The following is a 26,039-nucleotide window of genomic DNA, read 5'->3' on the forward strand; positions in this document are numbered from 1 at the left end:
CAGAGCCCAGCAGACATGGAAATCATCGTGGGTGAGAGCATCGTGTTGCCTTGTCAGGTCGCCAGCGATCCTGTCCTCGATGTTTCTTTCTCTTGGGCCTTCAACGGACAGCTCATTGCCAATGACGACGGTCACTTTGAGCTGGTGGGCGGGGTGAGTGGCTCTTGGACATCTTCAGAATGTGTGAATAGGCGGTTGGCACCTCTTGCTTCTTCACCTCATCCATGCTGTTAGTTTGGAGAAAAAGACATTGAGATATTTATTGAAGATTAAATGTGAAGAGTATGGACATAATTGGTGTGAAGCCACACTCTCCCAGCTGTCTTCTAGAACAAGCCCACATTGCTTCATCTATATTCATATATTTGATTTTATATTATTTAATTTATTCTATTGAATTATATCACTAGGTTTTTCTTTTTTGCATTAATTGTTTTCTTTCCCAGTTAGAAAATGGTAACATTTTAAACAAAAGAAGAGAACAAACTATCAGTAACTCCTTTTCGGATATATTGAATTGTGAAAGTAATAGGGATAGGTATTGAACTGGGTACTTCTACAGGAACCTACTGAATTCCATCAATACAACCTAGTATTAAAAATCAAGTGGTGCCATATTTCCATACCTTTGTTGCCTTTGACATTACGTCCGGTTGCAGACTCAGGGGAAACAAGCACTCAGAATGGACTCAGTGGGACTGCCTCTTGGTGATGTTGCACTGCAAAAAGTCAGTATTCAAAAACAAGAAAAAAACCCACACATTTTGTATTTATTTATTTGAACTAAGCAAAATTATCTGCCAATAGAACAAATTAATAACAAATTTACTTTTCTTTGTAGGAAAAAAAACACACCTTTTTGCTCAATATGTTGAACAATATTCTTAAATTAAGTAAATGCTAGTGCCATTTTCTTGACAAAATGACATGCGCTCAGCATTATGATTTTTTTTTCATGCTCGAAGTAAGAAATTATTACTTTAAAAAAAGTAATTTCATACTTGTGAGTGTTAATGACACATCTTTGCCACAGCTGATATTCTAGTTTCAAGCATGTTTTACTCAATATAGGTCATAAAATCTCAGCTAGAAGCCTTAATATCTCACTAAGATAATTTAGGACCAAAACCCTTAAAACAAGTAAAACACTAACATTCATCTGCTTAGTGAGAGGAATTATCTCATCAGACACAAAATACGCAAATAGCACCCTTATTTGAGATATTTAATTTTACTTAGATTTCAGTTTTTGCAGTGTGCAGATTTCCATGCCAGTTGTTTTTTTTTTGTTGTTGTGGTATGGGCAAAACTCCCTCAGCCTCGGGGATCTCCTCAGCTTAAGTGATAAATGAAATATTTACAGTACAAACCCATTTTTTGGTGTGTTTGCAACAAAATACTAGATTCATCTCAATGGCAAAGACTGCTCCCTAACAATACAACACACAGCAGTCTATACACCAGGGCTATTCGACTACATAATGAAGAGGGCCACAGTTTCAAGAGGCCAAGGTCTCAGGGGCCAGACATCAAAATGTTAATGTTTCTTTAGAACGTGTCTCCCATGTTATAGTCTACTACTTATTCACAAAGTAAACACATCAGCTTTCACACCGCAATGTCAATAAATTCATAATTCTGCACTCACTATTTGTTTCCAGTATGCACAACTAGACAGATAGTTAACAGCATGAAGGAATAGACTCTAAGTTTTCTTGATTGACTTCCTTCTTTTGAATTTTTTTCCCTCAGTTTTATTTTATGAAGGAACAGAATTTAAGTTTTCTTGATTGATGTTCCTTCTTTTGAATTTTTTTTCCCTCAATTTTTCCCTTACTTTTTATTCACTTCATTCAGAATTGAAATGACTGAAAATATAAACATTACAAAAAGTATAACAACTGGTATTTCAACAAATAATTTCCATTGCGTGTGTTACAAAAATAAAAACAGAAGGTTTAGTGTTAATACGCACAGCAAACATTGCACACATGTAGCTCAACACAAGTAAACCTATGGTTTAGCTTTATTGCCCTCTGCCGGTCGAATTCAGCGCTTCATGTATGAAACGAGCTTTGACCGCCAGAATTGAACAGCCAAAAACAACAACACCACGGATACAAAAGGCATCACAAAGTCAGCAATTTTGATACATCCATGTTTCAGAAAAAAGTCAAAAATACTTTATTAATCCCCGAGGGGAAATTGCGATTTTCAGCACAGTCCCATTCCAACAGAACTAACGGGTCCGCCAACCTCCGGCACCTCTTACCCAACTTTTTGTTTGTTTGTTTTCCAGTCACTGTTAAAGGGGAACATTATCACAATTTCTGAAGGGTTAAAACCAATAAAAATCAGTTCCCAGTGGCTTATTTTATTTTTAAAGTTTTTCTCAAAATGTTTCCCATCACGCAATATCCCGAAAAACGGCTTCAAAGTGTCTGATTTAACCGTCGTTATATCCACCCGTCCATTATCCTGTGACGTAACTGCATGACCATACAGAAACAAACATGGCGGATAGCACAAAAAGGTATAGCTATATTAGCTCGGATTCAGACTCGGATTTCAGCGCCGTAAGCGATTCAACAGCTTACGCATGTATTGAAACGGATGATTGGAGTGTGGAGGCAGGTACCGAAAACAAAATGAAAGAAGAAACAGAAGGTTTTGAGCCATATCACGACAGACAGCGGCACGGGAGGAAGCGCGGACGAATATAGCTATGGATGCAAATATAGCTACAAATGAGGCATAATGATGCAATATGTACATACAGCTAGCCTAAATAGCATGTTAGCATCAATTAGTTTGCAGTCATGTCGTGACCAAATATGTCTGATTAGCACACTCCACATAAGTCAATAACATCAACAACTTTGTGATTTCGTTGACTTTATTGTTGGAAATGCATCTGCTTTGAGTGTCGCAGGATGTCCACACATTCTTGCCATCTCCGTGCCATTTCTGTCGTAGCATAGCTGTCGTCGGTACAGTGTGCAGAACAAACGAGGGACTTTTGCATCTTTTGGCCACTGGTGCAACTTGAATCCGTCTCTGTTAGTGTTGTTACACCCTCAGACCACACACTGACGAGGCATGATGTCTCCAAGGTACAGGAAAACAGTCGAAAAAACGGAAAATAACAGAGCTGATTTGACTTGGTGTGTGTAATGTGTTTGAGAAAATGGCGGGTCGCTGCACTATGTGACGTCATGGGTGAAAGGTTATTGCTCCGACAGGCGAACATTTGAAAGGCGTTTAAATCGCCAAATTCACCCTTCTAGAGTTCGGAAATCGGTTAAAAAAAAACATATGGTCTTTTTTCTGCAACATCAAGGTATATATTGACGCTTACATAGGTCTGGTGATTTTTTTTTCAGGGTCGATAGTGCAATCTTGTTCTGCTCACTCACTGCTGTATTATTGTGCAACATATGTCTCGCTACTGCCACCTGCTGGGTGGCGAGAGTCATCATCATCATCACTCAAAGCGAGTATGACGATCCTCCCGGTAGGGGTGTATCCCCTTATGGAGGATGCCTGTGCGTGACTTTGTTTAACGTGGGGAGACTGGTGCACAGTCACCAAACAATCCTTGATAGATCCGGGTCAGGGTCCAGCGGCATGGAGTCCAAGACAACTGGAAACCCTTTTCTGCTGCAACCTTCTCCTGCCATCCCAGCCGTTTTGGTAGTTCTTACATCTACCGTCTTCCGCCTGTCCCGCCTTTGAGGTCTTCACCGTATCCCTGCCTAGGGGGCAGTCAGGTGCTAGGCCTTTGCCAAGGGCCACCTGGGGAAACAGTAATAAAGGGGTTAACCGCCTCGTGCCCCAAGACCCCATAGACGAGCCTCCACTGCCGGATGCACTTTAACGTCATGCCCAGTACACGGTGGCGGGAGTATTGCATATATGAGCAACCCTTATTTGAATTGTTTCATCAAGCCTATTTGGGTGTTGTTCGGCAGGCCAAATTAAAACCTTTGGCGGGCCACCAGTTGAATAGTCCTGCTATACGCCATCTTTCCATCCATCCATTTTCTACTGCTTGTCCCGTTCGGGGTCGCTGGAGCGTATCTCATCTGCATTTGGGCGGAAGGCAGTTTAAACCCTGGACAAGTCGATACGCCATTTAATGTCTTGGAATTAGAACTGCATGCAAAGTCTACCATGTAATGTATTGGATTTAGAACTACATGCAAAGTCTAATATGTAATACTTACTCAGAAGTGTCAGACATCAGTATATAAAAACTGGACAGCACGTATTAGGTCATTGTTAAATGTCGAATACAATGTTATTTTTCATTATTAAACAAATTAACATTTATTTACATGAAAGTACCGAAAACTGATACTGGGAATTAGTACTGTATCTGTTCAAATGTGAAAGGTACCAATCCCAAGCAAATGTAAAATAAGATGTTCCTTAATGTAACTTGTAAGGCATGTTGCAAAAAAAAACCAACATAATTTGCTGGATGAGAAAACATCAAAAACTGTTGCTTACTCTGTGAATATGCAGAGCTCTCGATGAATCAGGTTGCCAATGACTTGTGTTCATTTCTTCACGCTCAGTTTGGCTGATCTTTCCTTTCAGATCTTTCTTTGACATTGTCTGCTGCACACAACAGAAAGCAGACGCACGTAATTAAAGGTGTCTTTAAACGAAACGAAAGCATGGCAGAGCCCCAAATGACAGTACACTTTCAGAACATCCTCGCAAGCTTCCAGATTAGTCATTCTTTGTGTGTGTTCGTGCTTGCGTGCGTGCGTGTGTGTGTGCGTGTGTGCGTGTGCGTGTCTGTTTTCTTATCTGAAAAGAGACTCCCTTCCCCAGAAAATGCTTGAATGTCTCGAGCCCAAAGAGATTATCAACTTAACTTTGCTGCTTCAAGGAATCTAATTTCCATAATTAAACCATGTTGGCACCACTTCCACATTTTACCCACCAATGCCAAGAGAACAATTTCACCACTAATTCACCATTTGTTGCTTTGGGGTGTCCTCAAAGATGTGTTTTTCTCTCTTTTCTGCAGCCCGGCAGACCTGCAATAGTTGCAACACGAAAGTCTAATTCCTTGCAACAGGTGACGCAGATTTAAAAAAAAAAAAAAAAAAAAAAAAAACCGTGGACTAGCAATCACTTTGTTGGCTAAAAAAAAAAAAAAACATTCAATTTGCCCCACATTTACATATCTAGGGCTCTGATATTTTTTATCCAAGCCACAAGCTCTGATTTTAACTCCCCATGAGGTTATGTGATTTGCCTTAACTCAAATTGTACATGCATAAAAAATGTTTTACATACGGTATGCTTAAACGTATTCATACCCTTTTTCAACGCGCGATTAACAAGCATGCGTTTGACCCTCGGTCCATTCCGCAGCGAGTGGAAAATGTAAAAAAAACTGTTCAGCCACAAACTCGAAAATAGCGATCAGAAATGCAAAAATAACATGGTACATTATGTAAATACCATTTCGAAAGCCACGACAAGTTGTTCTCCCGACCAAACAATTTTCATTCATGATGGCAGTGAGTCGTCATCACTGCAGCAAATGCCTTGCTGAGGCGCTTCATCACTTGTGAAGGGATGTCGCTTTACTTCCGTGTTTGGATTATGTTTGAGCGCATTAATAACATAAAATGTAGATTGTTACACTAACTGCTTTAGTAAAATGCAATAAAAGCTCGGCAGAAAATAAATACAGTCAGCAGTGTCATGATCCGTGGTCCGGATGTTTGTTTTATGTAATGTTCTGTTAGTTTTAGACTCCCTTAGTTCCTGTTTGTGTGCACCCTTGTTAGTTACCATGGTTACTTATTATTTCCACCTGCCTCTTTTTTTTTTTTTGGAAAATGTATTCAATCCAACAAAACAATACACAGCAATACCATAACAATGCAATCCAATTCCAGAACCAAACCCGACCCAGCAACACTCAGAACTGCAATAAACCGAGCAATTGAGAGGACACACAAACACAACAAAGAACAATCCAAAAGTAGTAAAACAAAATAGAATATTATTAACAACAGCATCAATACCAGTAACAATTTCCTCATAGCAGTGTTTAAAAATCCCTCATTTATCAAAAATAAAAAAATAGAAAATAATAGAACAATAGTGTCACAGTAGCTTACGCTTGCATCGCATCTCATAAGCTTGACAACACACTGTGTCCAAAATTTTAACAAAGATAAAAAATCAGTCATATTTTTGGTTCATTTAATAGTTAAAACAAATGTGAATAATGGATCCCGTATTCCAATAAATGATTCGTTAACATCAAAACTATATGCAGCTTTTTCTATTGATATCATCTCCATAGCTTGTACAGGTGTGGGAAAAAATCTATTTGAATTCGAATCGCTAATCTCACGTTGTGCTATTGAGAATCAATTCCCATTTTTTAAAATCAATTTTTTTATTTATTTTTATTTTATTTTTTATTTTTTTTTAATTAATCAATCCAACAAACCACTACACAGCAATACCATAAGAATGCAATCCATTTCCAAAACCAAACCTGACCCAGCAACACTCAGAATTGCAATAAACAGAGCACTTGAGGGGAGACACAAACACGACACAGAACAAACCAAAACTAGTGAAACAAAAATGAATATTATCAACAACAGTATCAATATTATTTATAATTTCAACATAGAAGTGATTAAAAATCCCTTATTGACATTATCATTAGATGTTTATAAATTTTTTTTAAAAAAGAACAATATTTTCACAGTGGCTTACACTTGCATCACATCTCATAAGCTTGACAACACACTGTGTCTAATATTCACACAAAGATAAAATAAGTCATATTTTTGGTTCGTTTAATAGTTAAAAAAAATTTACATTATTGCAATCAGTTGATAAAACATTGCCATTTACAATTATAAAAGCTTTTTACAATAATCTACTACTCTGCTTGCATGTCAGCAGACTGGGGTAGATCCTGCTGAAATCATATGTACTGAATAAATCCAGAATCGTGTTGAATAGAAAAAAAAAATCGACTTTGAATTGCATCGTGACCCAAGAATCGATATCGAATCGAATCGTGGGACACCCAAAGATTCACAGCCCTAATAGCTTGTGTAAACCAGTCAGAATGTGTTGGACTATGAACATTTATCCATTTCTTTAATATTACCCTTTTTGTCGTGATGCATATTGAAAGAAATGCATTTTTACTCTTTGGGATGTTAATATTTAGGAATGTGATTGCTTCTTTTGTTGTTTTCAACCATAACTCTTTTATTCTCTGACATTCCCACAATAAATGAACAAGAGTTGCCTCGGCTGCCCGACGCTTCATACATAACTTGCTATCTACTTCACCGATTTTAAACAGCTGAGAAGATGTGATTAGCGTTCGGGACGTTCACCTGCTGCCGAGCACTAATCAGAGAGCTATTTATTCACGTTGCTCGCCACACTAGGTCTGGCATCATTGTTTGCTTCACGCAACTTATCACGTGAGTCTTGTTTATTTCATGCCACAGTTTCAGGAGTGTTCCATATCCATAGTTCTGTTTCCTGCGCTATGTATTTGCTTTAGCTCCAAGTGCGATAAGCACGTTGTGCCTTCGCCTTGTGTTCCATTTTGTTGTACTACTTTGATTTTTTGAGAATTAAATCATGTTCTTACCTGCACGCTTTTTCCAGAATGGTCCGTCTGGATTTTGGGAGAACGAACCCCGCAGTAAGCTGCGCAAACCACGTCGTGACAAGCAGGAAGTCTTGAGTTTCTTTTTTGTTTTTTTTTTATCAAAACAAACCTCTCAAGACACCTCTTGACAAACCAATCACATATTTCCGGCTTCACAATAATAGCGCTACACGTCAAATCTGGTCTAACTACCATAACAAAATTAAACATGTCTCACATTACGACCATGCTTTGTCAAAGATGTTCTATAATGTATCCTGTGTCACGCCTGTAAGTTTATGTTTTGGTTTTGGTCGTTATGTTTAGTTTTTTGGACATTTAAGTTCTGTCTTGGCACTTCCTGGTTTGTTTTCGTCTCCATACCAACTCATTAGTTTTCACCTGTCATGTCACGTCCTTGTTCTCAGGCTCACACCTGTTTTCACTAATGATCACGGCTACTTAAGTCACTCTTTTTCTTGTCTTCATTCTGGGATCTTCACACTCGCACGCACCCTACCCATGCTGCACCTCCTTCACGACCTCGATAATCTGTGTCATGCTTTGTTGTTCGTTTTGGTCCACGCCGGGTAAGTTTTGTTTTTATGCCATAGATAGTATCTTTCGTTTATTTGTATATAGTCATGCCATTGTGCTGTTTTGTTTTAAGTTTAGTATAGATTATTACCCGCCACAGAGCGCGTCCTTGATTTGCCTTTTTTGTAGTTTGTTTGTTTATTAAATAAATATCATGTACTCACGTCCACGCCTCGCTCGTGCTGATTCTCATCTGCGTTGGAGAAACAATCCATGTCCAAGCCATGTTGTGACATTCTGTGAAATTTCTTCCGAAATAATGTTTTCTGGCACATTGAACTTAAGTGTATATTATTTTATAACCTGTTCTGATTGATAGTCAGATATTACAGAATATTTATCTGGCTAAATATTACATTTTAATAATACATGGAGAAGGTTAAGACATTGTCATGCAGAGATATGAATACCAATAACTTGTACACCATGTAATGTATATAATAGCAGAAGCATTTATTCAGTGGAGGAGTTCAATTACCTCAGAATGTTGTTCACGAGTGAGCGAAGAGTGTATTGTGAGGTTAACAGGCGGATTGTTGCGGGGTCTCCAGGAATGCAAACACTGTATTGATCCGTTGTTGTGAAGGAGTTGAGCTGGAAGGCAAAGCTTTCAATTTACTGGTCGATCTACATTCCCATCCTCACCTATGGTCATGAACTTTGGGTTATGACCAAAAGGACAAGACCACAGGTACGAGCGGCCGAAAATACGTTCCCCTGCCGGGTGACAGGGCTCTCCCTTAGAGGTAGGGTGAGAATCTCTGTCATCCGAGAGAAGCTCAAAGTAAAGCCGTTGCTCCGCTACATCATGAGGAGCCAAATGAGTTGGTTCGGGCATTAGGTCAGGATGCCACCTGAACGCCTCCTTAGAGAGGTGTTTAGGGCACGTCCGACCGGTAGGAGGCCACGGGGAAAACCCAGGACATGTTGGAAGACTATGTCCCCCGGCTGGCCTGGGAACGCCTCAGGATCCCCCGGTAGGAGCTGGGAAGTCTGGGCTTCGCTGCTTAGGCTGCTGCGCCTGCGATCTGACCTCAGTGCTTTCTATTCTATTCTATTCTAAATAAGTGGAAGAAAATGGATGGATGAATGGATATTTCGGCACAAAATACAAAGCAAATCAGCAATAAACAATGGTACGAGCAGAGCAGCCTGTGACCGATACACGCTGGCGCCATCTTGCCTGGTGTATGAAGCCAGTTCCTTAAATGAGTTATTGGAATTTTTGACTGAATGACTGAGGAATTTTGGACATACAGTATGAGTTCTGTTTTGTTGTAGTTGAGTTTGACAAAATTGTTTTTCATTTAGTTGTATATTTCAGTTTGTTAGGGTAGTGTGTGTGGCAGCAGGTATGGACTCGTTTAAAATATTAAAGCTGCATGTCATCCAAGATAGCGGTGATAGTTGAGGCCATGGTGGAATATAATTTGTCCCATCGGGAGAATGTAAAGGGTGAAGTTGAGTCTTAGGTTTTTATAGGTTTTTTTTTACATTTTGGTAAAAATCTCAGCGTATAATTCAGGGGTAGGGAACCTATGGCTCTAGAGCCAGATGTGGCTCTTTTGATAACTGCATCTGGCTCTCAGATAAATCTTATCTGACATTGCTTAACATGATAAGTAATTAATAATTCCGCTGGTAATCACAGTGTTAAAAATAACGTTCAAATTATAAAACATTATCATGCATTTAAATCCAACCATTCGTTTTTCTATCGCACTTGTTCAAGATGTCGCATTAATGGTAAGAAGTATTATATTTAATACTGGTTAACTTTAGAATAAAAATATTATTTAAAAAAAATAGGAGACTTGTTATACTCTAAAAATGTTAGTTTTACTTAAAAATGCACGCAGTTAGTTGTATTCAATGTTAAACAAATATTATATGGCTCTCACGGAAATACATTTTGAAATATCTGGCTTACATGGCTCTCTCTGCCAAAAAAGTATCTAATATTTACATTTTCAGGAGACTTGAGGGGAGTTGCTGCACATTCAAAAAATAAGTTGAGAAACGCTAACTTTAATTATGTCAAAAGGTCAATCAATCAATGAATCAATGTTCATTTATATAGCCCTAAATCACTAGTGTCTCAAAGGGCTGCACAAACCACAACACAAACCACTACCACATCCTCGGTAGGCAAAATGAATAGATTATTAGTTCCATGAGAGGGTAAATAAAGTTTGTGTTGAGCAAAAAAAAAAAAAAACTCCTCAAAATATGCTGCAGAAAATCAATTTTTCGGGGAGTAGGGCAAGCCCCAGGCTAATATGTTCTCAGAGGGGAGGATGACTGTGGCACACTTTGAAAAACCCTGCTCTAGATTATGCTTGAATTTACAAGGATGCTTTAGAATGGTGAAAATTACTGCATATTCTAATTGGTACATACAGTGAGGTCCAAAGTTAATCATACCTTGGTCAATTTTGTAAATTATTTGGTGAATGTATGTATGATGTGTAAAGAATAACATCCTGTTTAGACCAGCTGAGCTAAGTTTAGATATCTTGTAATGCAAAAATGTGTTTTTTAATACCTACAATTAGATAGTAAATGTAATCTGGGCTGAACAGAATTTGATGCCATGTCCAAACTATCCTTTTCTGCAGAATCTTGGGATTTTTTTCAATAATGTACAGCAACCTCCACTGTTAAATAAAGCCCTTCCAGCAGATGACATGGCCTTGCCTCATTTAGTGCCGCATTACCTTCATCTTTGTCGGACCCTTGTCACGTGATTTAGACTTGGACTTCCTTTTTATTGTCATTCAAATTTGAACTTTGCAGTACAGATAAGAATGACATTTTGTTGCATGAGCTCATGGTAGTGCAGGATAAAAAAGCAATAAGGTGCAGATATCAATAAATAGATTACTGTACAGATAAATATATTGCACTTTTGCATATGCATCCATGTTTATGGATGTATGTTATATTGTCTTTATATTCCAGCCAGTTAATCCATTTTGGGGGGAAATTGAGGGGATTATTATGCTGCGTTCTTCAAACTAGACACCTCATTGGCTGGTTCTGAGACAGAATCGGTTGCTTTAGTCTTCATTTTCTGGAAGCGGCTTGCGTTTTAAACTAGCAAATTTTCCTGCTCTGGATTTTTCAGCACTCAAATTTCGTTCACTCAAATTAAAACACAGATTTTTTTACACCGAATTTTGATATGCTGAAATTAAAACACAATTTTTTCCAGTAACACTTGGGGAACATATTCACCTTTAATTAGTTGCTTGTTAAAGTAACAAAGACTTAATTTGGAGTTATTTGGACACTAGGGGAACAAATAAGGGTTAGGGTCAGGGTTACTCTGCGGTGAGGTGGCGACTTGTCCAGGGTACGGCCTACCGCCCGAATGCAGCTGAGATAGGCTCCAGCGACCCCACGCTGCCCCAAAAGGGACAAGCGGTAGAAAATGGATGGATGGATGGTTGGGGTTACTAATAAGCAATCATTCTGAGGTTTTTGAGGGAAGACTCTTAGTTAATGGCTTACTAGTTGTATAATGAGGCCATGCAGAATGAGGCATTAATAAGTACTTAATAATGACTAATTAAGAGCCAATATGTTATTAATTTGCATGTTAATAAGCAACTAATTAATAGTGAATATGTCTCCCCCATACTAAAGTGTTACCTTTTTTTCACACTGAATATTTTTACACTGAATTTTTCAACAGTATATTTTAATTTTTTTTTTTTCATTTTATTTTTATTGACATCCAGCTTCAGACATTTCCATCCACTAAATCATATTCACATACATCACATAGCCGTTGTCTGCCTTAAATGTCAAAAGTATTTTTGTTTATATACCCATCATACCACCCACACCCCCCAAAAATAAAAAAGAAACAGAGATAACAAAAACAAGGTAGTATCTACACATACATCAATTAAATAAGCAAAAAATAGATAATAAATTAATAATAATGATAAACAGAAATAAAATAAAATAAATATGAAATTATACTCAACTTCATATATTAAAACAAAATGGGAGAAGGAAGGAGGGATAACTATATCGGAGGAAGAATGGACAATAATATGGAAATATCAATGGACTTGTACCAGCTCACCCAAGTGGAAGAAGTTTGGCTGGAAAAGTTTGATCAGATTTTTCATTACACCTTAGAAGACTCACTATGATAACTCCCCTGCCTGCTGGAGAAATTGTGGGAATTCAAACGCAAACCACTACCATGTTTTCTGGGACGGCTCCACTATAAAGGACTATTGGAAAGAGATACACCAAGCTTTACTGGATATTTTTAAATGAGAAATACCCCTTGAAAGTAAAAAATTGTTTTTTGGACTTGCACCTCAAGATTGGCTGAAGAAAGATAAATACTTAATGAATATTCTACTGGTGGCTTGTAAAAAGACCATCACTAAGAAATGGATATCCCAGGAGAGCCCAACTTTGAAGCAATGGATGGAAACCACAATGGACATATATAAAATGGAGAAGATAACTGCCTTTATTAATTATAAATTGGAGAAATTTACTTCATACTGGGAAAACTGGGTCAATTATGTCACGCCCCATAAGCCTGACTTATATCTCTGGAATTGGTGTACTGCTTAAAAAAAAAAAAAGATTACTCCCTATATGTGTATATATACATACAAGTATCTGTAACAGTACATTTTAAAATTGATTTTGCTCACAAACTTTTATTCAGTGAAAAGTTGACGTAAAAAAAATTCAGGTCTCAAAAAATTCAGTTACACAAATTCAGAGTCAAAAAAAGCTTTCGTAATTAAGACACAAATTAGCCTCCTTACCAGGATCCTTAAAAAATGGTGCAAAAGATTGCATCGCCTAAACATCCAAACAATTAAAAGCACGTTCTTTTCTCTAAATGTAAAAACAAACAATGACGATGTGTCTTTTTATACCCCTTAACTAATCTGATAATTTTTTATCACGTCAAAGCAGGCCTGCAAAGTCTAAGAAAAATCTGCATTTTTCAATCATCATTTTCTCTATTTACAGCGCCTTCAGCATTCCTCCCAGTCCATCCCTTCATAAGCTGTCATAAGCTCTGTAATATTTCACGCGACATAAAGCTTGTCTTTCTCCTTGCCAGAGAGCTGCGGGAGACCTGATGATCAGGAATATTCAGCTGAACCACACGGGCAAATATATCTGCGTGGTGGACACGGACGTGGAGAGCCTCTCAGCCGTGGCCATATTGATCGTCAAAGGTAAGAGGACGTCTCCACTGCTTTTAACTCGCTAATTAAAACGGGGCTCACAGCGCGGGATCATTTTGGATGCCGTGAGGAAGAAAGTTTTTTTTTTTTTTTTTTTTTATAAAAAGTATAATTCCTCCCCCATTTCCCCAAGTAACTTTTAAAAAGTGGCCACAAATTGATCCAAAATACTATTTATGTGCTCTGCATGGGCAAACTGCTGTGCGGCGGAAAAAAGATAAAGATCAATTAATCTTCCAGGAGACATTATCCTTTACATTTACTCCTCTCTGAGCTGCAACCTTATCATGGTAGAGGAGTTTGCGTGTCCCAATGATCCTAGGAGCTATGTTGTCCGGGGGCATAAAGCCCCCTGGTAGGGTCTCTCAAGGCAAAGAGGTTCTAGGTGAGGGATCAGACAAAGAGCAACTCGAAGACCTTTATGAAGAAGAAAAAGCATGGACCCAGATTTCCCTCGCCCGGACGCGGGTCACCGGGGCCTCCCTCTGGAGCCAGGCCCGGAGGTGGGGCACGATGGCGAGCGCCTGGTGGCCGGGCCTGTTCCCATGGGGCCCGGCCGGGCACAGCCCGAAGAGGCAACGTGGGTCACCCCTCCAATGGGCTCACCACCCATAGCAGGGGCCATAGAGGCCGGGTGCAATGTGAGCTGGGCGGCAGCCGAAGGCAGGGCACTTGGCGGTCCGATCCTCGGCTACAGAAGCTAGCTCTTGGGACGTCGAACGTCACCTCACTGGGGGGGAAAAGAGCCTGAGCTAGTGCGCAAAGTCGAGAAATTCCGGCTGGATATAGTCGGACTCACTTCGACGCACAGCAAGGGCTCTGGAACCACTTCTCTCGAGAGGGATTGGACCCTCTTCCACTCTGGCGTTGCCGGCAGTGAGAGGGGACGGGCTGGGGTGGCAATTCTTGTTTCTCCCCGGCTCAAAGCCTGTACGTTGGAGTTCAACCCGGTGGACGAAAGGGTAGCCTCCCTCCGCCTTCGGGTGGGGAGACGGGTCCTGACTGTTGTTTGTGCTTACACACCAAACAGCAGTTCAGAGTACCCACCCTTTTTGGGAACACTCGAGGGAGTACTGGAAAGTGCTCCCCCGGGTGATTCCCTTGTCCTACTGGGAGACTTCAACGCTCACGTTGGCAACGACAGTGAAACCTGGAGAGGCGTGATTGGGAAGAATGGCCGCCCAGATCTGAACCCGAGTGGTGTTTTGTTATTGGACTTTTGTGCTCGTCACAGTTTGTCCATAACAAACACCATGTTCAAACATAAGGGTGTCCATATGTGCACTTGGCACCAGGACACCCTAGGCCGCAGTTCCATGATCGACTTTGTAGTTGTGTCATCGGATTTGCGGCCTTATGTTTTGGACACTCGGGTGAAGAGAGGGGCGGAGCTTTCTACCGATCACCACCTGGTGGGGAGTTGGCTTCGATGGTGGGGGAGGATGCCGGACAGACCTGGCAGGCCCAAACGCATTGTGAGGGTCTGCTGGGAACGTCTGGCAGAGTCTCCTGTCAGACAAAGTTTCAATTCCCACCTCCGGAAGAACTTTGAACATGTCACGAGGGAGGTGCTGGACATTGAGTCCGAGTGGACCATGTTCCGCACCTCTATTGTGGAAGGCGGCAGATCGGAGCTGTGGCCGCAAGGTAGTTGGTGCCTGTCGGGGCGGCAATCCTAAAACCCCTTGGTGGACACCAGCGGTGAGGGATGCCGTCAAGCTGAAGAAGGAGTCCTATCGGGTCCTTTTGGCTCATAGGACTCCGGAGGCAGTGGACAGGTACCGACAGGCCAAGCGGTGTGCAGCTTCAGCGGTCGCGGAGGCAAAAACTCGGACATAGGAGCAGTTCGGGGAAGCCATGGAAAACGACTTCCGGACGGCTTCGAAGCGATTCTGGACCACCGCCCGCCGCCTCAGGAAGGGGAAGCAGTGCACTATCAACACCGTGTATGGTGCGGATGGTGTTCTGCTGACCTCAACTGCGGATGTTGTGGATAGGTGGAAGGAATACTTCGAATCTCCTCAATCCCACCAAAATGTCTTCCTATGAGGAAGCAGTGCCTGGGGAATCTGTGGTGGACTCTCCTATTTCTGGGGCTGAGGTCGCTGAGGTAGTTAAAAAGCTCCTCGGTGGCAAGGCCCCAGGGGTGGATGAGATCCGCCCGGAGGTCCTTAAGGCTCTGGATGCTGTGGGGCTGTCTTGGTTGACAAGACTTTGCAGCATCGCGTTGACATCGGGGGCGGTACCTCTGGATTGGCAGACCGGGGTGGTGGTTCCTCTCTTTAAGAAGGGGGACCGGAGGGTGTGTTCCCACTATCGTGGGATCACACTCCTCAGCCTTCCCGGTAAGGTTTATTCAGGTGTACTGGAGAGGAGGCTACGCCGGATAGTCGAACCTCGGATTCAGGAGGAACAGTGTGGTTTTCGTCCTGGTCGTGGAACTGTGGACCAGCTCTATACTCTCGGCAGGGTTCTTGAGGGTGCATGGGAGTTTGCCCAACCAGTCTACATGTGCTTTGTGGACTTGGAGAAGGCATTCGACCGTGTCCCTCGGGAAGTCCTGTGGGGAGTGCTCAGAGAGTATGGGGTATCGAACTGTCTTATTGTGGCGGTCCGTTCCCTGTACGATCAGTGCCAGAGCTTGGTCCGCATTGCCGGCAGTAAGTCGAACACATTTCCAGTGAGGGTTGGACTCCGCCAAGGCTGTCCTTTGTCACCGATTCTGTTCATAACTTTTATGGACAGAATTTCTAGGCGCAGTCAAGGCGTTGAGGGGTTCCGGTTTGGTAACCGCAGGATTAGGTCTCTGCTTTTTGCAGATGATGTGGTCCTGATGGCTTCATCTGACCGGGATCTTCAGCTCTCGCTGGATCGGCTCGCAGCCGAGTGTGAAGCGACCGGAATGAGAATCAGCACCTCCCAGTCAGAGTCCATGGTTCTCGCCCGGAAAAGGGTGGAATGCCATCTCCGGGTTGGGGAGGAGACCCTGCCCCAAGTGGAGGAGTTCAAGTACCTAGGAGTCTTGTTCACGAGTGAGGGAAGCGTGGATCGTGAGATCGACAGGCGGATCAGTGCGGCGTCTTCAGTAATGCGGACGTTGTACCGATCCGTTGTGGTAAAGAAGGAGCTGAGCCGGAAGGCAAAGCTCTCAATGTACCGGTCGATTTACGTTCCCATCCTCACTTATGGTCATGAGCTTTGGGTCATGACCGAAAGGATAAGATCACGGGTACAAGCGGCCGAAATGAGTTTCCTCCGCCGTCTGGCGGGGCTCTCCCTTAGAGATAGGATGAGAAGCTCTGCCATCCGGGAAGGACTCAAAGTAAAGCCGCTGCTCCTTCACACCGAGAGGAGCCAGATAAGGTGGTTCGGGCATCTGGTCAGGATGCCACCTGAACGTCTCCATAGGGAGGTGTTTAGGGCACGTCCAACGGGTAGGAGGCCACGGGGAAGACCCAGGACACGTTGGGAAGACTATGTCTCCCGGCTGGCTTGGGAACGCCTCGGGTTCCCCCAGGAAGAGCTAGACGAAGTGGCTGGGGAGAGGGAAGTCTGGGTTTCCCTGCTTAGGCTGTTGCCCCCGCGACCCGACCTCGGATAAGCGGAAGATGATGGATGGATGGAAATAAAAAGAACATTTCGCACACGTGCTTAAAAAAAAAAATGTTATAAAATTGACTCTGGTGCAACGTTTACGGAAGCATATACAATACATATTATCTTGACCAGATGGAAGTGTTTTAATTGTATATTTAAAATCATTATTCGTCTGTTTTTTTGGGGGGTTTTTTTGCCAATCATCCACATTTTCTCTGTAGGACAAGCATGTCTTTTAAAAAAAAAAAAAAAGTAATGAATAAAAAATGCATTTAAATTTGTAATATAAGGCAAGTATTAGGTGGCTATCAATGTAGCTAATGGGAATAATCTATGGCACACATAAAACCCCCTTAAAACCTAAAACGCCAACAATACTACATATAGATGTTGTGAAGTGTGTATTAACCTAATATTAGCAACATTGTTATTATAAGAGCTAACGCAGAGGAACTACTTTTAGCGGCACCTAAATCACAGAGAGGTAAACTGCTGCTGAAATGTCGCCTCTGAGTTGGTAAAATGTTTCTGCTGGATTATAAATCATGCATCTCACTTGTACTGCAAAATGTTGTTACCATAAACCGATAAGTTGTTCAACTTTGACATTCAGTTTAACCCCGGAGACATTGCGACGATCGACATGAAGACACTTATTTGCATCTACATTTTTATTATTTTTTAACCTCCATGAGGACTAAGGTGAATTCAGGGGTTTAGATGACAAATTCATTTTAGCTCAGAGGCCACATGGAGTAAAGTGTATTTAACTTTGGTGTACCCCGCCTTCCGCCCGAGTGCAGCTGAGATAGGCCCTAGCATCCCCTGCGACCCCGAACAGTACAAGTGGTAGAAAATGGACGGATGGATGGATTATCGTTCACAACAATTATGAAACACATGACAGCGGATGTATTTTTTTTTTTAATGATTTGTAAATATTAAATAAATGCAATCAAAAGTCCACTTACAATGAAGCCTAAAAAGCTTTTAAAAAAACATCCAAACACGTCCATTGAGGTTTTATAAACATGATGCAAGTATATACATAATGTAGTAACGGACACATTTATACTGACATTTAATATTTACATATTTTTATCATTTTAAGCACACGCATTGCATTAATTTAAAAAACGCATCACAATATTCGCCTTTTTTTACACCATCAATGATTACTACTCACAGCAGACTTTATGAGAGAAAACACACATAATAAAACATCACTTGCTGTACAAAGTCTGCTATCATGGATACTAACTGCTAGAGTGATATTTTTTTCCCATTTAGATGAAGATTGACTCATAATCCTCACAAAGAAAAGCAGGGTGGAATCAAACATCTTTTCGTGTGGTTCTCGCCAATGACGGGTCTAAATTGGCTGTCAAAGTGTACCAACATGTCGGCGTACATCCACAGCCTTCTTTTATCCAGGTGTGAGGCATGATTTATGATCTGCAATAAAATTCTAGTGAGCAAGGACGCGAGGAAACTCTTGTTGAAATTGTACACAAGCTTGTGATCACAGCACAGCAAAAAATAGTTTGTCTGTGATAGCATTTGTCATTATAATTGTATGTAATTTATCAAAAAACTTTGTGTTTCCATGAGTTCCCGGCGAGCAGACAAAAGATGTCTTTGATCTTGCCAAGCAAAAGGCTTGTAAAACGCCACTGTGTACGATGGGAGGAGACAGGAGGGGTGCGGTTTCCTTGATCTATTGTGATCCACAGGAAGATCTTGTCTTAACCCGAGATCTACAAAGCGGAGAGGAAGCAGGACCAACGCAAACTCCAGGCATCTTTTCTTTGAACAGTTTTGTGACCAAAGGCGACGGTTGTTTACGACCCCCCCTCCCTTTAGAAACAGCTGTTGCTATGTAATCAGGGAAAGTCCAAATACAAACCCCGTTTCCATATGAGTTGGGAAATTGCGTTAGATGTAAATATAAACGGAATACAATGATTTGCAAATCCTTTTCAACCCATATTCAATTGAATGTACTACAAAGAAATAAAATAAATAAAAACTTATATAAAATAATAAATAAATTTAAAAAACCCTCCACAATATACAATTTGTATTAGTATTGCTGTGGATGTATTTTGATGGATAAAATGGCGACCATTGTGATAACTTGTGAAACCAATGCGCTGTCACAATGCTTAAAATGACCACAAATACACAAAATATCAAATAGCATTTTAGTAATGTATATATATATATATATATATATATATATATATATATATATATATACACACAGCATGTATATAAAATGTTGGACGTTTTTATTGGTGGAATAGCTCAACTCTCCATTTCCTGCATGGTTAGCCTTCGACTATACGAGCCATGCATTAAGTTAAGTTAAGTTAAGTTAAAGTTTAAATACCAATGATTGCACTGGCCTTGTGGTTACAGTGTCCGGTAGGTTGTGAGTTCAAACCCCGGCCGAGTCATACCAAAGACTATAAAAATGAGATCCATTGCCCCCCTGCTTTGCAGTCAGCATGAAGGTTTGGAATTGGGATTTAAAGCACCAAAATGATTCCCGAGCCCGGCCAACGCTGCTGCTCACTGTTCCTGTCACTTCCCTGGGGGTGAACACGGAGATGGGTCATACAAACAATTTGTCTCACATAGGGATTGTGAATGACAGGCACAGTTCCAGAAAAAAGTGCAGTTCCCTTTGACTGTAAGAGATCTGTCAAAGTTTGTTGGTGACGAACCCCAAGATGCAGAGATGGAGGCAGGCATTGAATAAGAAAACAAGAGCCAGGAACAAACAAGAACAAACAAAAGGGGTACAACAAAAAGTGCGCACGAGGCGGATAACAAACAAAAGGAGCTTAGCATGGAAGCTAGCAAAAACAAAAGGCTTAGCATGGAGGCTAGCATAAACAGAACAGGAAACAAAAGTCGTTACGTGTTGTACAAAGACAAAATAGGAAGCAGGGAACCAAAAAACAGTAAGCTACAAACATCTAACGAATTATAGCTTACCGCTACGCTGCAACGACACGACACGACCGACAATACAATACAGAAGCGACATGCTATACGTTACATCGACAATAATCCAGCACTGACTGGAAGACAAAGCAGGTACAAATAGGAGCGGGCTGATTGACACCAGGTGTGGCCAGGTGTCAATCAGTCGCAGCTGAGGGGAAACAAAGCACTCAGGAAGACAAACAGGAAGCTGAACCAAAATAACAGTGCTGACAGGAACTAAAGACAGGAAATACTAAACACACAGAGGAAAAACTAAAACACAAACAAACTGTCAGTGGCAAGCCTGACAAGATCTGCCATACCTTCATCAGGTGATGTTAAATATTTTAAGAACAGTTCTGGGTGATGATGGAACAAACCAGCGACTAATTTGTGACACACTTTTCACCTAATAATATGACTTCGTTCTCCGTAAATTAAGAGTTTCTATGTTTTGTAGTTTTACAACTTTATTATAATAAAAGTCATATTTTTTTTCCTCTCAAATAATATTTAATGTGACTTTTTTATAAGATTACACAGTTTTATTACAACCTTAAATCTTCCTAGTATTTCAAATTTATGGATACATTTACTGCCGTGAGTGTCGACAGCACTTTTGGCACTTTTTTTTTTACATTTTCATATTGTTCACCTTTGTGCTATGTTTTGCATATGTTTGTCTTAATTTTAACATCACCTTGCCGAGTGGCTGGAGAAATCAGCCATTGCCTTTAATCTTACGTATTTACAAAAGACTAGCACAAAGGCTATAAACTATAAACTATAAACATGAAACAAAACACTTGTGTCATGGCATGAATGACAAAAACTTACGTGGACAAAATGAACAGCATAGCAAGGCATGAAGCAGATAATCGAGGTCGTGAAGGTGGTGATGTTGCCAGACTGACTACCTGGTAACTGTGGCCTAAATAATGAACATGATAAGTGAAAACAGGTGTGAGACAAGACAGGTGAACTGATTGGTCGTCATGGTAACAAAACAGGGAGTGAAAAAAAAGGAACTTAGAGTCCAAAGGTCAAAAGCACCCGGTATTCCTAGGCACTCTCCCATCCAAGTACTAACCAGGACAGACACTGCTTAGCTTTGAGAACAGATGAGATTGGGGATGCTCAGGGTAGTATGGCCATACAAAACTCATGATCAGACATGACAGATGAAAACTAAATCAGTTGGCATGGGAACAAGACAAACAAGGAAATGCAAAACAGAACTAAATGCCCAAAAAACTAAACATAGCATGACTAAAACAAATCATGAACCATAGGCGTGACAGGCACACTAGCATGCTGCGGCACAGTGGTTGAAAAACACTGCAGTAGAGAATATGAAGTGATTTTTGGCCCAGGGCTTATTTTGCTTTGTTCATTATCGAAATAATTCTTGCCACTTTATGGTGTATATTTTGTATATGAGATTTCCAGTTCATTTGATCTTCTATTAATATTCCCAAAAATCTGGTTTCTTTCACCTTTTCTATATCTACTCCGTCTATTTGTACTCATGTATGATGTTCTCTTTTACTGTTACCAAATGACATTATTCTAGTTTTCCTGAGATTGAAGGATAGTCTGTTTTTAAAAATATATATATTTTCATCATTATTTGACGGTGTATTATTTTTCATCCCTACAGAAGGCTTTAGCACTCCTTTTGTAACAGTGTAAAAAAAAAATGCACCATTATCATCATTTTGAAGGCTGATCCGGTGCTTGTGTATGATCTTATTAGATTGCATCGACTTACCCAATATGTCTTAAAAGTGCATGTAACCTTTTCACATTCTCAACATCATCTCTTCACTCCTTTGGCATTTAACATATTTGCCTTGTGTCAATGTGCGAGGCAATTTGGCACCATTGATCCAACCGAGAGGCCAAACTCCTCTTGCCCAGCTGCTGCACAAATTAACTATTAAACAAAAAAAACAAAAAAAAAAAATGTCTGTTCAGCCTGATGTAGCTCCTGATAAATGGTGTCTCATCGGAGCCAGACACGCTGCATGAGTACGCCCAGACAGGCATGGTAAGTATTCCGCAATCAAATACATCACCGTACACAATATTGGCCATAACGCAGGGACCGCGGCTTGGCATTAAAAAAAACAAACAAAAAAAACACGCCGCTTGTATTTGTAGTTATCAAGTCAGCGAACGTACAAACAAACTCCACATAAAACCTGGGGAGTAATCTTGATGACAATGTGGGTAATTTAGGTGCCTTCCATTCAGCCGCTTGAAACAAAACCTATTTGAACTTAAAAACCTGAGTGAACAATACACACCCAGAGGGAGGCTTGCATGGATAATGTCTCCATCCATCCATCCATCCATCATCTTCCGCTTATCCGAGGTCGGGTCGCAGGGGCAACAGCCTATGCAGGGAAACCCAGACTTCCCTCTCCCCAGCCACTTCGTCTAGCTCTTCCTGGGGGATCCCGAGGCGTTACCAGGCCAGCCGGGAGACATAGTCTTCCCAACGTGTCCTGGGTCTTCCCCGTGGCCTCCTACCGGTTGGACGTGCCCTAAACACCTCCCTAGGGAGGCGTTCGGGTGGCATCCTGACCAGATGCCCGAACCACCTCATCTGGCTCCTCTCGATGTGAAGGAGCAGCGGCTTTACTTTGAGTTCCTCCCGGATGGCAGAGCTTCTCATCCTATCTCTAAAGGAGAGCCCCGCCACACGGCGGAGGAAACTCATTTCGGCCGCTTGTACCCGTGATCTTATCCTTTCGGTCATGACCCAAAGCTCATGACCATAGGTGAGGATGGGAACGTAGCTCGACCGGTAAATTGAGAGCTTTGCCTTCCGGCTCAGCTCCTTCTTCACCACAACGGATCGGTACAACGTCCGCATTACTGAAGACGCCGCACCGATCCGCCTGTCGATCTCACGATCCACTCTTCCCTCACTCGTGAACAAGACTCCTAGGTACTTGAACTCCTCCACTTGGGGCAGGGTCTCCTCCCCAACCCGGAGATGGCATTCCACCCTTTTCCGGGCGAGAACCATGGACTCGGACTTGGAGGTGCTGATTCTCATTCCGGTCACTTCACACTCGGCTGCGAACCGATCCAGCGAGAGCTGAAGATCCCGGTCAGATGAAGCCATCAGGACCACATCATCTGCAAAAAGCAGAGACCTAATCCTGCGGTCACCAAACCGGACCCCCTCAACGCCTTGACTGCGCCTAGAAATTCTGTCCATAAAAGTTATGAACAGAATCGGTGACAAAGGACAGCCTTGGCGGAGTCCAACCCTCACTGGAATTGTATTTGACTTACTGCCGGCAATGCGGACCAAGCTCTGGCACTGATCGTACAGGGAGCGGACCGCCACAATAAGACAGTCCGATACCCCATACTCTCTGAGCACTCCCCACAGGACTTCCCGAGGGACACGGTCAAATGCCTTCTCCAAGTCCACAAAGCACATGTAGACTGGTTGGGCAAACTCCCCTGCACCCTCAAGAACCCTGCCGAGAGTATAGAGCTGGTCCACAGTTCCACGACCAGGACGAAAACCACACTGTTCCTCCTGAATCTGAGGTTCGACTATCCGGCGTAGCCTCCTCTCCAGTACACCTGAATAAACCTTACCGGGAAGGCTGAGGAGTGTGATCCCACGATAGTTGGAACACACCCTCCGGTCCCCCTTCTTAAAGAGAGGAACCACCACCCCGGTCTGCCAATCCAGAGGTACCGCCCCCGATGTCCACGCAATGCTGCAAAGTCTTGTCAACCAAGTCAGCCCCACAGCATCCAGAGCCTTAAGGAACTCCGGGCGGGTCTCATCCACCCCTGGGGCCTTGCCACCGAGGAGCTTTTTAACTACCTCAGCGACCTCAGCCCCAGAAATAGGAGAGTCCACCACAGATTCCCCAGGCACTGCTTCCTCATAGGAAGACATTTTGGTGGGATTGAGGAGGTCTTCGAAGTATTCCTTCCACCTATCCACAACATCCGCAGTTGAGGTCAGCAGAACACCATCCGCACCATACACGGTGTTGATAATGCACTGCTTCCCCTTCCTGAGGCGGCGGGTGGTGGTCCAGAATCACTTCGAAGCCGTCCGGAAGTCGTTTTCCATGGCTTCCCCGAACTGCTCCCATGTCCGAGTTTTTGCCTTCGCGACCGCTGAAGCTGCAAACCGCTTGGCCTGTCGGTACCTGTCCACTGCCTCCGGAGTCCTATGAGCCAAAAGGACCCGATAGGACTCCTTCTTCAGCTTGACGGCATCCCTCACCGCTGGTGTCCACCAAGGGGTTTTAGGATTGCCGCCCCGACAGGCACCAACTACCTTGCGGCCACAGCTCCGATCTTCCGCCTCGACAATAGAGGTGTGGAACATGGTCCACTCGGACTCAATGTCCAGCACCTCCCTCGTGACATGTTCAAAGTTCTTCCGGAGGTGGGAATTGAAACTTTGTCTGACAGGAGACTCTGCCAGACGTTCCCAGCAGACCCTCACAATGCGTTTGGGCCTGCCAGGTCTGTCCGGCATCCTCCCCCACCATCGAAGCCAACTCCCCACCAGGTGGTGATCGGTAGAAAGCTCCGCCCCTCTCTTCACCCGAGTGTCCAAAACATAAGGCCGCAAATCCGATGACACAACTACAAAGTCGATCATGGAACTGCGGCCTAGGGTGTCCTGGTGCCAAGTGCACATATGGACACCCTTATGTTTGAACATGGTGTTTGTTATGGACAAACTGTGACGAGCACAAAAGTCCAATAACAAAACACCACTCGGGTTCAGATCCGGGCGGCCATTCTTCCCAATCTCGCCTCTCCAGGTTTCACTGTCATTGCCAACGTGAGCGTTGAAGTCTTCCAGTAGGACAAGGGAATCACCCGGGGGAGCACTTTCCAGTACTCCCTCGAGTGTTCCCAAAAAGGGTGGGTACTCTGAACTGCTGTTTGGTGTGTAAGCACAAACAACAGTCAGGACCCGTCTCCCCACCCGAAGGCGGGGGGAGGCTACCCTTTCGTCCACCGGGTTGAACTCCAACGTACAGGCTTTGAGCCGGGGAGAAACAAGAATTGTCGCCCCAGCCCGTCCCCTCTCACTGCCGGCAACGCCCGAGTGGAAGAGGGTCCAATCCCTCTCGAGAGAAGTGGTTCCAGAGCCCTTGCTGTGCGTCGAAGTGAGTCCGACTATATCCAGCCGGAATTTCTCGACTTCGCGCACTAGCTCAGGCTCTTTTCCCCCCCAGTGTAGTGACGTTCCACGTCCCAAGAGCTAGCTTCTGTAGCCGAGGATCGGACCGCCAAGTGCCCTGCCTTCGGATGCCGCCCAGCTCACATTGCACCCGACCTCTATGGCCCCTGCTATGGGTGTTGAGCCCATTGGAGGGGTGACCCACGTTGCCTCTTCGGGCTGTGCCCGGCCGGGCCCCATGGGAACAGGCCCGGCCACCAGGCGCTCGCCATCGTGCCCCATCTCCGGGCCTGGCTCCAGAAGGGGGCCCCGGTGACCCGCGTCCGGGCGAGGGAAATCTGGGTCCATGCTTTTTCTTCTTCATAAAGGTCTTCGAGCTGCTCTTTGTCTGATCCCTCACCTAGAACCTCTTTGCCTTGGGAGACCCTACCAGGGGGCTTTATGCCCCCGGACAACATAGCTCCTAGGATCATTGGGACACGCAAACTCCTCTACCATGATAAGGTTGCAGTTCAGAGAGGAGGTTCTTTTTTTATTTTATTTTATTTATTTTCGTATTTATTTGCACAGACACGGAGAAAAAACAACAACATCGTACAAAGTACCATAAAACACGTGCGGGAAAGGTTAAGAAGACATCTTGTAAGAAGCTCTTTTAAAGACATCGCAATTTTCGCAGCAGAAAGAATAGACAAGTCAAATGCAATACATATACATTTGTGGAAGTGTTGCAGGATTGCAAATAAAACCACAGCCCAACCTTTCC

General features: G+C 42.8%; 1 protein-coding gene and 1 long non-coding RNA gene across 2 annotated transcripts in view; one reads left to right on the top strand and one right to left on the bottom strand.

The window, feature by feature from the left end:
* Nucleotides 1-4,720, bottom strand: part of LOC133554759 (uncharacterized) — a 5,904-nt gene extending 1,184 nt beyond the window's left edge. Inside the window, exons 1-3 of the long non-coding RNA XR_009807200.1 lie at nucleotides 4,513-4,720; nucleotides 627-719; nucleotides 1-227 (exon numbers count right to left, since the gene is read on the bottom strand). The exon at nucleotides 1-227 is cut by the window's left edge and continues 1,184 nt beyond it. This is a non-coding gene — a long non-coding RNA (uncharacterized LOC133554759). The remainder of the gene's footprint in view (nucleotides 228-626; nucleotides 720-4,512) is intronic.
* Nucleotides 1-26,039, top strand: part of cntn3a.2 (contactin 3a, tandem duplicate 2) — a 236,234-nt gene that overhangs the window by 150,093 nt on the left and 60,102 nt on the right. Inside the window, exons 13-14 of the mRNA XM_061903869.1 lie at nucleotides 1-153; nucleotides 13,371-13,488. The exon at nucleotides 1-153 is cut by the window's left edge and continues 17 nt beyond it. Of these exons, the coding sequence (XP_061759853.1) occupies nucleotides 1-153; nucleotides 13,371-13,488 (271 nt within the window). The remainder of the gene's footprint in view (nucleotides 154-13,370; nucleotides 13,489-26,039) is intronic.

Source organism: Nerophis ophidion, linkage group LG06 (genome assembly GCF_033978795.1).
Source record: "Nerophis ophidion isolate RoL-2023_Sa linkage group LG06, RoL_Noph_v1.0, whole genome shotgun sequence".
NCBI classification, from domain to species: domain Eukaryota; kingdom Metazoa; phylum Chordata; class Actinopteri; order Syngnathiformes; family Syngnathidae; genus Nerophis; species Nerophis ophidion.